General features: G+C 38.3%; 1 protein-coding gene across 3 annotated transcripts in view; it reads left to right on the top strand.

Annotated features, from left to right (window-relative positions):
• Positions 1-876: 876 nt before the first annotated feature.
• Positions 877-19024, top strand: part of ARMC3 (armadillo repeat containing 3) — a 59293-nt gene continuing 41145 nt past the window's right edge. For all 3 annotated transcript variants that reach the window (XM_030504645.1, XM_030504637.1, XM_030504630.1), the window contains exons 1-4: positions 877-994; positions 11156-11204; positions 15948-16065; positions 18018-18143. In XM_030504645.1, coding sequence (XP_030360505.1) covers positions 11157-11204; positions 15948-16065; positions 18018-18143 — 292 coding nt within the window. In that variant the 5' untranslated portion in view covers positions 877-994; position 11156. The remainder of the gene's footprint in view (positions 995-11155; positions 11205-15947; positions 16066-18017; positions 18144-19024) is intronic.

The raw sequence follows: 19024 nt of genomic DNA, 5'->3' as shown, positions 1-19024 counted from the left end.
GTGTAGTTCTGGTGTCCTCAACAGAAAAAGGACATGGAGCTGTTGGAGCAAGCCCAGAGGAGGGCCATGAGGATGATAAAAGGGCTGGAGCACCTCCCGTATGAAGACAGGCTGAGAAAGTTGGGGCTGTTCAGCCTGGAGAAGAGAAGCTGCGTGGAGACCTCATAGCAGCCTTCCAGTGTCTGAAGGGGGTCTATAAGGATGCTGGGGAGGGACTCTTCATCAGGGACTGTAGTGGTAGGACAAGGGGTAATGGCTTAAAACTTAAACAGGGGAAGTTTAGATTAGGTATAAGGAAGAAGTTCTTTACAGTGAGGGTGGTGAGGCACTGGAATGGGTTGCCCAAGGAAGTTGTGAATGCTCCATCCCTGGCAGTGTCCAAGGACAGGTTGGACAGAGCCTTGCATGACATGGTTTAGTGCGAGGAGTCCCTGCCCATGGCAGGGGGGTTGGAACTAGATGATCTTGAGGTCCTTTCCAACCCAAACCATTCTATGATTCTATGATTCTGTGTTTGTTAGTTTTCAGAAATAGTTTTATTCCAGTGAGAAAGAAGACTTTTCCTTTAGTTTTGAGAAATAACTGACTTATTTTTTCATCACTACCCCTGCCCATGGGGTATTAATGATTTAATGCTTCCCTTGAAAATGCATTACCAGCACTCTGGAGTCGGGACAAATTGCGAAGAAATGGAGCAATGCGCGTGTCATGGTCAAATGCCTCCAGAAGGGCTCTGGAGAGTCATGTTAAACGAACACGCCTGAAGCCGCTGCACATGGACAAACGGGAAAGGGGCACGAAGGGAAGGCGGGCCCGCGGCGGGACCAACCTTCCCCACGGTTCTCCTCAGGCGGGCCCGCCGCTCCCCGCGCATGCGCCACAGGCGTCTCCTAGCAACCGCCGAAACAACGGCGCGGGCCGCTGCTGCGTGATCGCCCCCGGGCGGCGCGTCGGGACCGGCCCGGCCCGGCCCGGCCCGGCCCGTCCGCGGCGGGTGAGTGGGGGCCGCTCCCGGCCCTGCTGCCCGCGTCTGGGCTGCCCCGGAGCGGGCGGGCGAGGGGAAGGGGCCGGTGGGTCGGGGGGAACCTCCGCGGCGAGCGTCTGGCGGAGAGCAGCCGCAGCGCATGAGGGGAGGCGGGCGGAGGGGGCAGGTACCGCGAGGGATTGGGCGCTGTCAGCTCCAAGTAAGCAGAAATAATCGGGTTGGTGTCGCTGGGTAGAGCCCTAACGGTACGAACGCGATGGCGGGGTGCCGGCGGTGCGGGTGCGGCGTTAGGCGAGGGGTGGCCGATGGAGCGCGGTGCCTTCGGGTCAGCGGTTTATGCCTCGCCTCCAGCGGGTTTGGCTCCTTAGCGCCCTGTCAGAGAATTGGGGTCCCCGCGCCTGTAGACGTTCAGAAGTCATGAGCCAAAGTTAAACCAGAATCATTACTTTTTATAATTGATATTTTAAGAGTGTACATTGAAGTTTCCTCCAACCACAACCAGAAAAACCCTAAAAACTTACTGTCCGTTTGATAGCGGCATCTACACCTTTAAGAAAAGCAGTGACAATTCGAAGCTTTAGAATAAAATTGTAAGATTTAATAACAGCTGAAGTATATCAGAATGAAGATAAATGAAATTTTAAACCAGGCAGAGCAAATGCTGCACTTTGGGGCTCCTGACAATATTCCCTACGAGAAACTGGGAGCTTCGGGATTGGTGTCAGCAAAGGTAGGGAAAGGCATGGGGTGGGCTAGTTCAGCAATAGATAACTGTGACCTAAAACTGTGATCTAAAAACTGTGAGTTTAGGTATGAGCTGGGAAGCAAGGAACTGCAGTGGACTTGCCTTAAGGAAACTTATATGGTAGAGAAAAAGAATTGTATTTAAAAATTTAGGTAGGTAATATGAAGAAAGGAAGAAGAGTGCACTACAGATGTAGAATTTTTGTGTGACTGTAACATGAAAGGTGTGAGATCTAAAATTGTATGGATAATAGATAAGAAGAAAAAAAAGAAAAGTAACATTTTAAAAACAGAAGTTTTGTTGTAAAGAACACTAACAGGGGATTAGGCTGTTAGGGAGGAAATCTCACCTCATTTATTGATATTTCAAAGGTTTTGGGGCATCTGCAGACTGGAATTTCAAAACAAAGTATGGATTTGCTGTCAGAGGAGCATCATCTGTAGAACAGAACTTTTTATAATCTTATTGGTAATCTGAAATTATCATCTATATATAAGGTAGTCTGATATCGTATTATCTTAACCTATACATAATTCATAGCATAAATATTTGGTATAAATAATATATTTTGATAACATGCTAGCAAAGAAAGTAACTGACAAATGTTTGAATATGACACAAATACAGTCATAAATAATGACACAAAAACTAGTCATGAATAAATGTAGAATAAAAATTGAAAAAGGTCCCTGGCTTCTGAGCAATTGCCCAGTGGAACAGCTGTTTAAGGAGAGAAGTGGGAGCAAAATACCTGATGGTTTTTAAGACACATCATGGTAGGTATCTGGTGGGATTAACGCATTGCAGTAGCTGTGACAGGGAAGGGGAATGAATCTGGTCATTCAGAATGCAGCTTTCACTCGGCGTCCCTGTAAAACTGGCAGAAGGAGGCATGCATTCTAAGACGTGTAGATTGGCATAGGTGGCTAAAAATTTAGGAGTGTCTTTAATTTTTTACTATTCTTTAAAATGTTTTTCTTCCCAAGGCAGACCGTCTTTGGCTTCTGTATGAAAAGTGTCCTCTATTATTGCTCAGGCAGTGGTCGGGTAACTGCTCCCTCTCATTTGTTTTAGATTAAGTAGATTTTTCTTTAGTCTCTTTCTCATGGGATGAGGGATTTCACTGCGCGTCTTAGTAAAACTTTTAAAATCACACACATAATTTCTAAAAATCTCCTTCTTTCAGGCTGTCACAGCTTGGATTCTCCAAGGATAGAACCTAGGTCTGATGTTATTTATTATGTTCATTATAATTTGGAAATGAGCAATAACATAGACAAATCAAAATTTTCTGGTGAGATAAAGTAACTTACATTATGACTAAAGAAGACTGCTAGAAACTTCTGAGAGCTCTTCTGCAGTTAGGTGAACTGGTAACACTGACAGATAAAATTCATTGTTGATGAAAGCAATGTAATTTACACTTTGGAACAATACACTCTTCAGTAGTGAACCTAAATTAATTGTGATCAACTGGGAAAATGACCTGTTTACCACACATAGCTTAGTGAAAATCTTCACTGAGGAAATTGGGTAAAAATTAATACTCAGAAAGTTATAACGTTACTGGAATAAATCAGTAGTGTTCTAGAATTAGTTATGGTATTTCAGGTTAGGTTCATCATATCTGAGAAAGATTTAACAGTCACAGAGGGACTCTGAGACAAGAAACATATATGTCTGGAAAAGCTATATGGAAAAAATAATTAAGGCAGCTTAGAAAAGTGATAAATCAGAATGTACTGGGAGTTATAAAAGAAAGTAGAAAAGATCAAGCCGGCGTCTTTTAGCTGAAGTTGTAATACAAGAACAAGGGGATGTTGTGTTGAATTAAATAACACATATAAACTGTTTACACATTTTTTAAATCTAAGGAGTAGTTCCTTATACAGTACACTTGACAATTGGACCTGTGCTGTAGCATGTCAGACTAAGAATGAAGGGTAAAAGGATTAAGCATTTATGTGGACAGTAAAAATAGCTACTATTGTTAGGAAGAACATAAAAAATTTCAGGAGATCTAAATGTTTGTACTTTAGGGAAATAAAAACCCTGTAATAGATGGTGAAAATCTGACTTTTGGGATTGGTTTCGTGCACTTACTAGAAGCATTTGGCTCTTACCATTCTGGAGGCAGGATACTGATCTGCCATGGAAGACTGTTCTTATTCACTCAAGGCGGTTTCTTGTGCTGAGGTATCTTAGTTATTCTGTAATTTGAAAAGACTGATACTATGTTCTTTAATTCCTGTTACTTCTTTTTAGTTACATTCATACATCATCTTTTACACTGCACTCAATGGAAAATGCATTCTGCCTTTACAGCTTAGGGTCTTAAAACGAGTGAAACACTCCTGACTTTGTATACCTCTTGCTATGTGTACCAAGCTCTTCAGCTTCAGAAAACAATGAAGTATTATTCTTGGGCAGTATGAAAAAAGGTGCTGCTATCAATCAGAGCCTGTACATGAGTCAAAATTTTATTGCACATCTTGCATATTTTCACAGCATCAGATTGTGGGATCAAATACCTGAGAATCTTGGCTTTACTTGAAAATCTAAGCATCTACCCTTGGGCTTTTGAAAGTAACACTCAGCTGGATGTTAATGTAATATCAAAATGGAAATAAAAACTATCAATGTATCTTAAAAGTTCTGAGATTTTAAATAAATGATTGTATTATTTTTTAGCTCACCTGAAATCCCCACCTTTTCTCTCTTATAGCTATTTCCTCAACTTGGCATCTAACTACAAACTCATCTTGGTTTTAAGGGTTTGTCTGTAGAGTACTCCACTCTGCATTCCTCTATTTTTCTTTTTTAGAACGAAATTATTTTGTTTTGTGTGTGTATAATTAAGAAATGCATAATTTAAAAAAATTTGATATTTAAATGAACTCTCAGAATGAACAAAATATATTTAGTCTATCTGGGTTTTGTCTTGTATCTAGGAGCAGATTCTAGTTAAGTTTGGTTAGCTAACATCTGTTGTGTGGTAGCTAATTCTTGACTTAACCTGATAATTTTTTACATAATATACACATGGGCACAAAAAAAAGAGTGAGCAGATTCAAAGGTCTTGACTTAACTGGTCTCTCATATAATGTATTGTTTTCATACAGCATACAGCTTCAGGAACGGAATATTAAATTGGACCTACTATCTCTTTTTAACTCTCTTCTTCTATGAGCCCAGGTTTTTATAGTGTATTAATGCTTGCATTGGCATTACAGCACTGGGCAAATCCATATTTAAGGAGTAGGACAGAAAAAAGCCTGAAGAAGAATTTAGGAGAAAGAAAGAAGGAAGTTTCAAGATTATTCTACATTATTCTCTTAATCATGACAAAGCTACCAGAGAATGATGAGGAAGATCATTCTAGCATAATAATATGAGAAGCTGGCATAGAAAGGACAGACTAGTTTATGGACTCAAGAAAGTTTGAGTGAGATTGTCTGCTAATGCTTTTATTAGAATTTTAGTATCTTCCTTCTGATTGCATTGGAAGGCAGCAGAACTAGAGTGTCCATACAGAGATCAATTGAAAGGATCAATTAATATGATGAATTTATAAGCAATTTTCACTGTTATAACAGAAAAAAAAAAAAAATTTAATTTGTGAGACAAGAAGAAACAGCAAAACTTCACTGAAACTAACTAAACTAAATTGGGATTACATAATTATCACTTTCAAGGCAAAAAGAATCTCACTTGTACATCATTTTCATGAGGAAACTGAAAATCGTGACCAGGTTGTAGTAACACAGCTTCAGGCTGTCTTAAAGCATGGGAGAGTTAATTTGCAAAGTGGATTGTATCATAAATAACTGGTTGGAACCTATTCTTAAATCCTTGTCTTTGCATTGCTTTTCCATAGGAGTAATTGCTCTCAGAAGAGACCTTTAATTCCTTGACTAAGAGAGAAGTTCCACAGCTGGCTGTGTCTTTGAGTTATTTGTGTTCTTTGTCTCATGTCTCGCTAACATTCAGTACGTGCAGGGTCTTAGGTTGTTGTGTCAGTTATTCAAGGTTTTAAAAAACACAAGATGCAGATGGAACAGATCATGTTTTCTAAATGCATTGTCGGACTTAAAACCATGAAATATTATGGTTTTTAAATGTATGCAACAGGACTCTGACAGTATAGTTACATATTCCGTACCGTAAAGGAAGTGTTTTTGAGATTTCAGTATTTTGAACTGAAGAACTGCAATTAGACTTCCTTTCTATTTCAAAGTACCATTTATAGACTTTTTTTTTGTGTCTGTGTGTTAACATTCACTTGCTATCCATCATCTTGTATTTAAAAAGTAAAAAAAGTATAGCGACTAGAAATAAATGGGTATCTCAGATTTGCAATCTAAGAAATTATTCACACGGAACAGAGAGGTTCCTAGAGCAAGACAATAAAATGAAGGGAATGTGTCCATCATTATCTTAACAACCTAGTATTTGGAATCTGCTCCTCTGGGCAGGCATCTCCTACAACTCTTTCAAAAACTAAATAAATTTTCCTTATTTTATTTGACATGGCAGAGGTGACAGTTTCTGATATAATAGCCAAGAGGTTAGAGGGTTCCATTTTTGAACTAAAAAGTCCACATTTGTGATATTCCTCAAAAATCATTTTCCCCTTATAAGCAAAACATTCTAGTCACAGAGATGTAACTGGGGATGGGGCTATTCCTTCAGCCACTTTTAAAAAGACAAGTTGGCTGTGTTTTGTCATGTGCCTAGTTCTGCTAACATTCGGTCTACTGTGATAGTATCTGCCAGGCCTAGCGTGGCATGTGGATTCACATGTGGAGAATCAGGGTAATAAGTATATCTTGCTAATTTTAGATGTTAGTCTAAGTGTCAATACACAAGCTAACAACTCTAGACTCTGCTTTTGGTCCGAGGAAAAAGTAGTTGTTTTTAAGGTGCAATTCAGTTTTAGATACCTACTTTAGGATGAATCTGCCTTTAAGGCCTATTGAATATGTTGACTTGATCTCCATCAATTATCAAGGAGAGTGACTAACTTAAGTACTGATGCCTAATTTGGTACTACTCACAGTTTCTGGATACTGGTTCAACTTAAGATACTGATACTGGGGTAGTTCTGGTCCTGTGGGAAAGCTGGAGGTCCTAGAGAAGTTCAGAGTGAAATAGGAAAGTGCCTGCTGAGCTTAGGCACCAAGAACAGCCAGAGCTGAGGGAGAGTGATGAGGACTGTAATTTTAGAATGAGGATTTAGTTAGATGTGATGACTGTCCTGCTGGCTGAGAGACAACACCTGATTAGACCACTGCACTGTAACTGGGTGGAAGCAAAGTAAAGCAGGCTAATTTGTCTACCACTGCAAGCAACAAATTCCAGGTGAAGGACAGGAAGTAGCATAGAACGGTAACTTCATAGATTGCTTAACTACGCATCGACTACATCTGTTAAGTCCTTTATTACTCTACCTCTGCATGATTTGAAACAATCAGCCCTTTAATCTCAAAAAACGTATGTGGAAAAGGTATGCTTCTATGATTCTAGAAACCTACAGAACATGAAGTAGAGAATATTACTCAAATGAGAATTTTCTTTATTTTGTCTTTAAGATTTAGAATCGTAGAATCATTTAGGTTGGAAAGGACCGTTAAGGTCAATAAGTCCAAGTGTTGACCTAACACTACCAAGTCCCTAAACCATGTCCCTAAGCATCACATTTACATGTCTTCTAAATACCTCCAGGGATGGTGACTCCATCACTGCCCTGGGCAGCCTGTCCCAATGCTTGACAACCCTTTTAGTGAACAAATTTTTTTTAATATCCAATCCAAACCTCCCCTCGTGCAAAAGGTGGCCATTTCCTCTTGTCCTATTGCTTGTTACTTAGAAGTGACTGACACTTACTTCACTGCAACCTCATTTTGAGTAGTTCTAGAGAGTAGGATCTTCCCTGAGCCTTCTCTTCTCCAGGCTGAACAACGCCAGTTCCATCAGTCATTCCTCATCAGACTTGTGCTTCAGACCCTTCACCACCTTTGTTGCCCTTCTTTGGACCTGCTCCAGCGCCTCAATGCCTTTCTTGTAGTGAGGGGCCCAGAAGTGAACACAGTATTTGAGGTGCACAGGGGGATGGTCACTGCCCTGGACCTGCTGGTTACACTATGTCCGATACAGGTCAGGATGCCGTTGGCATTCTTGGCCACCTGGGCACAACCTGGCTCATGTTCAGTGGCCGTCAGTCAGCACCCCCAGGTCATTTTCCACCGAGCAGCTTTCCAGCCACTCTTCCCCATGCCTGTAGGGTTGCGTGTGGTTGTTGTGACCCAAGAGCAGGACCTAGCACTGAGCCTTGTGGAAACTCATATAGCTGGCCTTGGCCCTGACCCATAGATCCAGCCTGTCCAGATCCCTCTGCAGAGCCTTCCTGCTCTCAAGCAGATCAACACTCCCAACCAACTTGGTGTAGTTTGTAAATTTACTGAGCATGCACTTGAACCCCTCTTTCAGATAATTGATACAGATATTAAATAGAACTGGCCCCAGTACTGAGCCCTGGGGAACACCCCTTGTGACTGGCCACCAGCTGGATTTAACTCCGGTCATCACCACTCTTTAGGCTCAGCCATCCAGCCAATTCTTTACCCAGCGAAGAGTACACCCATTCCGCACCATGAGCAGCCAGTTTCTCTGGGAATTAATTAATTAATTAATTACACTTAATTACAAGTGAATAGAGTTTTAGTTTTCAGACTAAGTTTACTGTTAACTTAGACCCAGCATTTAATCATATTTTAAAATCTAAATTCTGCTACAAATTTTTTCTGAATTCTAAATATTCTGAATAGTAAACTGATAATCAAAGATACGTGTACTGTAAACCTACTGAGAAAAAGACAACATGCAGTTATCATGGTGAGAAAGGGATTTGAATAAGGAGTTCTTTTACGGGTCAGTAGCCTTTCAATATCTGTACACATTGATTGCCTGAGATAATTAAAATTCAATGCAGAAGACACATTTTTAATTGTCAGCAAGGCAAAGAATTCCACGTGCATCATTACCTCAAGTCACAGAATGACCACTGAATACAGAGATCTTTATGGGAACAAAACTAACACCAACAATTGATGGCAGAATGCATTGAAGTCCAGAACAGTAACTGCAGCAAAGAAACAGACTGAGGGGCATAATCCACAATAAAGCAATTGTCATGTTCTCTGTACCTGTTGCTTTTTTAATATTACCAAGGGACCAAGTATTTTTGACCATGTAGAAAAATGTATAAGTTTCTTGAAAACATTCTCAGAAGTGGATGTATTTATATACAGTGAAGAAATATTTACAATTTAAGGCTTTAGGTATTCATGGTCTTGTAATATGTATAATTATTTAATCTGTGAACATTAATGGTACAATATTATAAATGCTTTTACATGAATTAACTTTTTTAATTGTTTGATTTAAACCGAATTAAACTCATTGAGAATGAAAATTGCTTTTTAGAGCTTTAGCTTGATTTATATCTGAGATTATTTGAACTGAACTGAGTAACTCTCAATGTGTCCATATCTGTATTCCAAGATTTAACACAATTTAAATAACCCAGATTTCCTGAATGCCTTTGTAAGTCTGATTCTTATACATGTGCATGGTGCTTATTTTCTATAGTTACTGCATAAATCAGAAGGTAGTATGTCCATCATTTTGTTTGTCAGTAATTTGTCCTTATGCCTTGGTAATTTGTCTCTAGCCAAAGCTGCACTTTCTGAAACACTGAATTCTAGTGTCTGTGTATGTGTTCATATGTGTTTGTGTATGTATATATCATAGAATGGTTTGGGTTGGAAGGCACCTTAAAGATCATCCAGTTCCACGGGCAGGGACACCTTCCACTAAGACCAGGTTGCTCAAAGCCCCGTCCCGCCTGGCCTTGAACACTTGCAAGGATGGGGTGTCCACAACTTCTCCGGGAACCTGTGCCAGTGTCTCACCAACCTCATAGTGAAGAATTTTTTCCTAATGTCTAATCTAAATCTCCCCTCTGTCAGCATTCCCCCTTGTGCTATACTATACCTACATGACCTTGTAAAAAGTCCCTCTCCAGATTTCTTATAGGCCCCTTTAGGTACTGGAAGACAGTTATAAGGTTTTCCCTGAGCTGCCTTCTCTTCTCCAGGCTGAACATATGCACTAGGGTAAAGCAGACTGGAGCTGAAGAATCTTTGTGTGGGTTGTCCTCTCAAAACTGTAATTAGTGACCTGCCTATGAAGTTTTAAGTTGTAGATCCATTTTTAAGATGTGATTATCAACTGGTTTCAGTACTGCCATGTTAGAGTTTCTTTGAGAAGCTGGTAGAGGAATAATACCTCAAAAATTTCAGAGGATTCAAGAGCTCCAGATTTTTGTTGAACACAACAAACAATAGCCTTGACTTTTGTAACCAGCCAGGCTACAGCTCATGTTGCACTAGGAAATAATCTCTTTTATCATAAGGGGACTGTCAGAATAGTCCTGGCTGAGTGTGAATGTGTGGTTTCTCTTTGAGAACTAACCAAGGAGTTGTTAAGGCATACTAACAGTGTGCATTTCGTTTCTACACAGTGTGAAAACAAACCTAAGTTTGGCATAACTTGGGTTATGTTGTATGCATAGCTACTGCTGATGGGTCATGTTGCTCTTTCCTTTTGCCTGTGGCTTAGCTAGAAGGCTCTGTTGAAGTTTTGCAAGCCACATGAAATTAGGTCCGCGTGAAGTATTACATCCATATGCTTCAGAAACTACTTTTAGATGCAGCTGAGAAGGTCTTCCTGGTTCACATGAACATGTGCTAGTATAAAAAAGGCAGAAGACAGAAGCTGGACTTCATGTAAATTGGTGTAACTTTTTTAAATCAGTGAAATTTGTACTGTACAGAACTGTTTCTTAGCACCTGCAGACCTGATTTTTGTCTACTGTGAAATATGAACAGAGAATTCAAATCAAATTTGAACCGCATTTTCAAGGTAGAACTTATTTGTACACTCTGCAGTTGTATGGAATGTGTGCTAACACAGAATGTATAGGTATGGGGAAATACTCTAATAGGACTTTCAAGTTCATATATGATTTATAGGTGCAGATTAAAGTAATTTACAGAAAAGCATGTCCTGTGTATTTGTATCACATTACAACTTGAGCTTGTGATGTCTCAGATTTTTCTTTTTAGTTATGTATTTTGTTGACAGATGCACTTTACCAAATATGTTCAAGTGTTAGTTTGTTTTCTGCATAAAAATTACTTGGTCAGAGAAATCTTCAAACTGATTAGGTAGGTCAAATGAATGAAAAAGTCAAGCTTTACATGCTTTCCTAAATCACTGGTAAGCTGATTCCTAAAACACAGAAGAGAGTTTGTTTGTCTGCTGGTTTTTTATGTTTGTTTGGTTTATTTTTATTTTTTTAGAATGGGTAAAAAAGTAAAGAAGGACGGAGATCCTCTACCCAAGGATGTGGTAAGTTTATAAACTGCTATGTGCTATAAAATAAACATTACACAACTATAGGCCCAGCTCTACCATCCTTACATAGTTCCTTACTCTCCTAGCTTACCCACATTATTCTAAAAATGGCTTTTAAATATGACTCTGTTTATGCTTTTCTTGGACAGCATACAAACCAGAGTGACTGGGCATGTGTAGTTCTTTGTGGAGATTGTTGTCTTTGGCAGGCTTTGCAAATAGTAATGTATGAAACAATCCAGGCTTCTTTTTATTTAAAGAACAGTATTAGCTTTCCATTTGTAAAAATCAAAGGAGAAAGGAGAAGAGCGACCTGACATCTGCCTGTCGTTTCAACTGTGGCGACATTCCCTTTCTTTAAGAATGAAAGAGTTAAGAGCCTAGATGGATCTGCAGAGTTTTTTACTGAATACAAAATTTTACAGACATTTTGAATGACAGTACTACATATTCTGGCTCTTTTGCAAAGATAGAGTCTTTAGAAACAGTTCAGGTTTTTCTGGTATAATTGGAAGTGCCACAGTGAGTAGTACGAGAGCTGAAGCCAAATAAAGAATAATGGTGGTGTAATGGTTTAAACCCAGCTGGTAATGAAGTATCCCACAGCCACTCGCTCACCCCCTGCTTTCCCCCACCCCAGGTGGGATGGGAAGGAGATTCGAAAGAATGTAAAACCCACAGGTTGAGATAAGAAGTTTAATAACTAAAGTGCAGTATAATGCTAATAATAATAATAAAAGGGAAATAACAAGGAGAGAGATATAAAAACTAAGAGAGGCAAAAAAAACCAGCAACCCAAACCAAAACAAACCCAAAACAATAAACACAAGTGATGCACAATACAATTGCTCACCACCCACTGACTGATACCGAGCCTGACCTGAGCAGTGATCTGTGCTTCTGGGTAACTCCCCCCAGTTTATATACTGGGGACGACATGCTGTGGTATGGAATACCCCTTTGGTTAGTTTGGGTCAGGTGTCCTGTCTCTGCTCCCTCCCAGCTTCTTGTGCCCCTCCTCACTGGCAGAGCATGAGAGGCTGAAAAGTCCTTAATTAGGGTAAGCATTACTTGGCAACAACTAAAACATTGGTGTGTTATCAGCATTGTTCTCAGACTAGAGCCAAAACACAGCACTGCACCAGCTACTAGGAAGAAAATTAACTATCCCAGCCGAAACCAGGACAGGTGGCAATGTAAGATTTAAGGGTCTGACACTAGCAGTCTTTTCAAGAGTTTCTAAAAATTCACAAGCTACAAAGAAACTCCTCAAAAGATAGAGGTTCAAAATGTAGGCATTTTTAAAGTTTAGTTGGCTTATTCTGAAAGAAGTAGAAGAAATAAGACAGAAACATGGAAAAGAGTATAATATAAATTCTGTGCCAGATAATAACTAAGTTAATGAAAATTAGGATCTCAAGGAGTCCCACAGAGGAGCATGAAGCTAAATGCAAAGTTCAGTGCACTGTTTTAAAAAAACAATGGGTTTGTCTATAAAGAGTGATGCTACTGCAAGAGGTCATAGAAAAGTTGATCAGCAAAAACTATGTCACAATTTCAATATTTTATACGCATAAACAGTTTTGACTGAGTAATATCCAATAGCCATGATGTCACTGAGGCACAGCAACTGATACCAGGTTTTTCCCAACTCTTCTGTGGAAAGATGAATATTACAAACATAATTCATAAGCTCCAATCAATAATAACTCCTTATGAAGGGAAATCTGACTTCAGCATGAGAGAATAAATACATCTAAAGCCATTTCTGTATAGAAGGTGCAGCTGGATGGGACTAATTAAAACAGGCATGAAAAATTAAAACTAAGTATCTTTGCAGTCTAAGGAACAAAAAAATTGAAAGGTGTGAATGTAGACTTAAGGCATACAGATGAGCTAATCCCCTCCCAAGTTATCTTTTTATAAATACCTAGAAAGTCAGTAGAAGCAGCACCACAATTTCTAGATCCAAAATACAACATTAAAGTTTCCAGAGAAAAGTATGGTACAGCCTTCTAACTACTGCAATAAAATGTCAATAATGTTAGAAAACATATTCAACAACTGAAAAACTAAACTTACAGAAAAGGTCAGTAAAACTATTAAAAAGGGAAGAATTGGAAAAAGTGAAGTCCAGATGGCATCTGAATTTCTTGGCTTAGCTTTTACCTTTATTGTACTTCGGGTGAGCATAAATTCTAGCAGTCCTATCAGGAGGAAAAAAGCTGAATTTTGCATAGCAAAACAGTCTTAAACATGAAAATAAATAATTGATTAGTTGTAACTATCAACCAAGAAAATCTTCTAGCTATGAGAATATTGTTAATAGTGATCACGTAAAATCAAATCTCAAAACTTTTAATTTCACCTGGATGTTTCAGATGGCAGGAAATGAGATGCGGGCAAAATAAAAGATATATTAGCTATTATCTTCTGATTGATAATCTGCTTATGAAAATGTCAAGTCCAAGAAAAGAAGCCTTGAGATAATGTGGACAGGCTTATAAAAGAGGGCCTTTGTGCATGTGGAATCTCTGAGAATATATGGTACTGCAGATGACCACTAATTTTTATAGATTTCTAGGAACAGGTGGGAAACGCATCTCTTAGCTTAGCCACTGCTTATGTTTCAGAAAGTATTCCTGAGGACTCTGTTTTCCCTGCCTTTCATAATTTGTCTTTTGCTATTATCTGTTCTGAGAATTGGGCTTCTCCAGGAAAAATATTGCTTTCAGCCTCTCTCTATATATGGATGACCTTAGCCAGTAAAATATGCTAGCTTTGACATAGATTGATAGGAACTTTTCATATGATATCTTCATTAAGTTTGGTCTAGACAATATTACTATTTGATCATCAGCTGGGCATAGACTTTAAAAGGGAAGCCTAACATTAGCACTAGAGAAAATACTGAGACATTATCACTGAAAGTCATAGATACCTGAGTATTTTTGAAAATGGCTTCACTTATAACACTGATGTTAAAAAGGTGGAATATATGAAGTGGCACTGTCAACTCCTGAAATTCAGTGTCCACAGAAACACCTTCTTTGAGCAATTAATGCCTAAATATTAATGTCTTGACTTCAGTAATGCTTTCGACATTGTCTCTCATAATATCCTCATAGACAAACTGATTAAGTTCTTGTTGCTGAGTTATTATTAAGCGAAATGACTTATAGTACAGTAAGCTATTATATTTTCTTTAAAAAGGAGCTTTGTTTCATGACTCATCCCATGCCTCCAGCTTGTCACAGCAAGCACGGAGTTGAACAGTGTTTTCAGGTTTTCAGACATGCTTGAAGATAGGGAGACCAAGGACATCAGTCGGGCAACCTTTTAACTGTTAATGAAACTTGGATCTTGATCTTGCAGACTGTTAAATTGTGTGATATGCACACAATTTGGAAGGTGATGAAATTACTTGATTTAAAAAGCTAACAAAAATATGAATTTACAAGTCTGGGTACTAGTATCATATTTTGCCTTATTTTTTAACAAGTCAGAGGAGGGAGAAGGAAAAAAGCCTCCTCTTTGTTCTTTTTCCTTCTAGCATACTCATAATTTGTTTGAAGATTTGCTCCAAATAATTTCCTTGCTTGACAACTGACTTGTATGTATCGTCTACTTGACAACTGACTTGTATTGTTCAGCAACATGTGACTGATAGAGATCCTAGAGTTTTTAAATGAAGTAAAACAAATAATAGACATTTTAAAATACATATGGTATAAATATACATTGTAATAATATTTTTAAATTATTTGTATTGCTATCTTAAATGATTAATCTGCTATATTTTAAAGGTTAATACATTGATACTGAGAGACTGCATGACTCCGGTATCTAAATACTTTATGTATGTAACACGGATACTGTCTAGGCCTAAAGTGTGAGGACAGAAGACAGTTTTTCCATGTTAAAAAAGTTATTTTAAATCCAAACAAGCTTAAAATGTTTTAGCGGGTAGAATTTTCAGAAATCCTTGAGTCTCGTTAAAGAACAAAAGGCTTTTTTTAGAAGATTCCCTTGCTTAAGTGATATTACTCCTAAAGAGACTATTAAGAGGGTGAAAACTGACAGATTTGTTGGAAGATTTCTTTCAGTATGAGAGAGGTCAGAAATGGAAATGAACGTGTTATATCATTTCTAGAGCTGAATGAGCAGGGATTATATCATAGAAATACTTCAGCTAGTACAAGATCATGGTGAGCTACTGAACTGAGTTGATGAAGGCACAGGAAGGGTCCTTTTATTTTTTAAAAGCAACAAGGACATGTTGATGCCACAGAGTAACCAAATCCTCTTCCTCATACCACACCTAAGTTCATAGGCTCTGTCCACAGCTGCTCAAAAGAAACTTCTTCTCATGTTTGGTTCCAAAGCCACAGGATGCTCTTATGTGTGTAACAGAATTAGATAGTTTGTTGTCCTCAAGACTTCCTAGATATACAGGGAAGTGTCAAGGTTTCCGCAAAATCTGCATATGGGATGAAATCATGATTGTATTTGAAAGTCAACTATTCTTTTTCATTTTTCAGCAGGGTTTCCAATTGTTATTGAAAAAATAATTTCTCCAGGTAAATAGCAACTCATGTTAATATTTCCTATTCAGTGTAGATATCAAACTAGATCTTTTTAAATGAAATGTGGGAGTCTACTGCAGCACACAGGAAGGTTTATACACAATAGTTTGGTATAAATCAAACTACTCTTTCCTTTTTTTTTTATTTGTAGTTTGATCCTTTATTGATTGAAAGCAAAACAGCAGCAACAGTTGTGCTAATGCTTAGTTCTCCTGAAGAGGAAGTTCTGGCCAAAGCATGTGATTCTCTCTATAAATTTGCATCAAAAGGTTAGTCTTTTTGCAATGAGCTTTCCTTTGTGTTGCTTGGATTGTGATAGTAATTCACAATATTTTAGTTTCCTAGCACTGAAACCTTCATTTCATCTCAAAGGTGTCTGTCAAGGTTTTGGTGGGTTTCTGAAATATCTATCAAACCTGAATTTGCAGTAATAAAGAAATCCTGTAGTTTGTGTGAAGGAAATTTTTATCGTTTTGTTGTAGAATTTTATATTCTCTGTTTAATAGAACTTGGTTTAAATATGACCTAGATTTATTTTGTTATGAGCAACAGACCTGCGTCTGGGAAAGAATTCTCTTTTTTATGTTACAGTTTGAAAATTCTGTACCAGTGTAGCTATTTCAGTTTTCAATGAAAGTTACTTTTTAGCCCATTTCTGTTATTTTTGCATGTAGCTCTTGTGTCAGTACTTCTGTTACAGATGATAAAGGAGGCTGAGCAGTCTCCAATAAATCAAGCTTATTTCTGTATGTGTCAGGAATTTAGCAAGTCCCCAGGATTCCAAATCTTACAAAGGTCCCTGTATTAATCTATAGGTAAGTGTCATGTTCCAGACACCCAGAATACAACGGTGTAGCAAAGGCTTGAAATTATAATGTAGCACATAATTTCTTAACTTTCATCCTACTCATTCCATACCAGCCACTCAGAAAGAATGGTAGCATTCTTGGTATAATTAAACTGTTCTGACATTAATTTCCATTTTATTTACATTTTCTTTAAAAAATATGGGTTTATGTGCTGATTGTTGTACCGACAATTATCAACACTGCTGAAGTTGTGAGAAGAGAGCTAAAGCCTTTGACTAGGGGATCCCTTTGGGCTAGGGATCATGGGGCTCAGAAAGATCTTTAGGTTCAGCTTAATATGGCAAGTTTGGCTGAGGGCACACAACCAGATTTTGAATATGTGAAGGGAGAATTTGTGCTGTTGGGAAAGAGTTGAACCACACAACATAAACTCTTTCTGGCTTCTTCCCTGCTGTTCACAGGAAAATGTGGCATGTTGCAAGAGGACAGATATTTAATTTTTCTGTTTCTACTAAATGAATAATCCTTTAAATTGCTCATGTAGATATTCCTGCAATCTTCTGGAAGACGAGACTGTAACTTTGCAGTTGTTTTTTTCACTTTGCAGTTCATTAACTTCTTGAATGTTGCTAGTAAATTAAGTCCCATCCCTCAGTAAAACAGTAGTTCCTGTATTTTAATTGTGTTTTGGCCTGAGAGTGAGCACAGTTCTGTTTCTCCTCACGTTTCTCACTTGCAGCCGGAAAAGACAGGCATGGTTTATTAGAAAATGAATTATAAAGATGCTGTGGGAGCTGAGAATAGAAGTAGGTTTTGGATTTTGTTTCTTGAGTTTTGGGTGGGTTTTTTTGAGTAAGCAGGAACAGAAGGCTGTAATCATACAAAACACTTCTGTTCTTTGCATGGCCAAACTTTATTGAGCTACAAAGAGCTCCATTCTCAGGTGGTAGAAATCTCAGGTGGCATTTAATGATCCAAATCCTGGTAACTGCTTCAGTTGAGGGGTCCTCAGAATGAATTAACTGTTATTTTGAGGAAAATAAAATTGGAAGGCAAGAAAAGAAGAAAATAAAATTAGGTTCTTAATGATACCGTTCACCTGTGCTTTGCTAATAGAAAGCTGCCTTTTGTACTACCACTGCAGTCTCCAATAAATGAGTTGGGTGTCCAACAAAAAAAAAGCATCCTTTGCTTTACAAATGTGAATTAATCCTAGACATTATTAATCCTTGATACTATTTGACATGTTTATTTGGGGAATAGATCAGACCAACTCCCAGGGTCCTGTGCAGGCCTTTGTTATTTGGTTCTACAGTCCAATAAAAGATTGGTAGCTGGTTTACTTTGTTACGTTATAACTGTGAGCTTATTGCATTTTTATAGAACTTTTAACCTCATCATGTTTTCATCAGGTGATGAAAACAAGGTGACACTTCTTGGTCTTGGTGCAGTGGAACTCCTGTATAAACTCATCTCACATGAAGATCCAATTGTACGCAGAAATGCCATCATGGTATTTGGCATCATGGCTTCTCATCGTAAGATTCTCCATTTTTTAATATTTTTTGCTGTGTATGAGTGTGGTCATCAAAGCAATAAATGGCCCATGTGAAAAAATCCTATATAACAGCCCAGAAAAAAGGAACAAATTCAGCTAGAATTAACTCCGCTGATTGTGAAAAGAAAGTTACAAGAGAAGTTAATTTTCCTCCAACCCTTATTTTTGTTTTGATGGGTCAAATTGAAACAGTTTAGTACTGGAGCTATGTCTTTCAGGGAAAGCTTGACTGCATAAGAAGCCCACCAATGTGGACATGACAGACTCTTCTCTTTTACAAGAGTTGGAAGGGAAAGATAAGCAGTATTTATCATCTACAGGAAATGCTCTGGTTAAATATCAGTTGTTTCTTGAGGCATTACTGTAACTACAGTGATGAGGGAGAAAATGTGCTAAATTTAAAGTAGCGAACTCAAGTACTGAGGGCAAAAAAAGCCCTGAGCTGTCAAGCATTGGCATGCATATTTACCCAGCTTCTTTGGCAGGTCAGTGCTGTTGCAAATGTATCTGAGCTAGAGTAATTCAAGTAGTCTTGAATCTCTCACGCTGAGACAATAGGACATTGACATTCATGGCAAGGTAGTATATCTACTGTAACCATACCATTATTAAATTATTTAACTACTGTATACGCAAATTTTCTTGTACCTTTTTATAAAGTGAGAATGGATGTATTGCATCCATGCTGGGTGGCTGAGTGCCAAATAATCAGTCTGTAGTGAGTGGTAGGTAGACACACCTGAAGATGAAACAGTAAGTGACATAAGGTTGAGTTTTAATGGCTATTATTTTTACTTTGTTTTATAAACCTACATCTAATTAATAAAATTAATCAGGTCTTATTTTGGTAGACGTTCTACC

The sequence above is a fragment of the Strigops habroptila genome, chromosome 1 (genome assembly GCF_004027225.2).
Source record: "Strigops habroptila isolate Jane chromosome 1, bStrHab1.2.pri, whole genome shotgun sequence".
NCBI classification, from domain to species: domain Eukaryota; kingdom Metazoa; phylum Chordata; class Aves; order Psittaciformes; family Psittacidae; genus Strigops; species Strigops habroptila.
The sequence above is the reverse complement of the archived record's forward strand: the minus strand, read 5'-3'. Positions and strand labels throughout refer to the sequence as shown.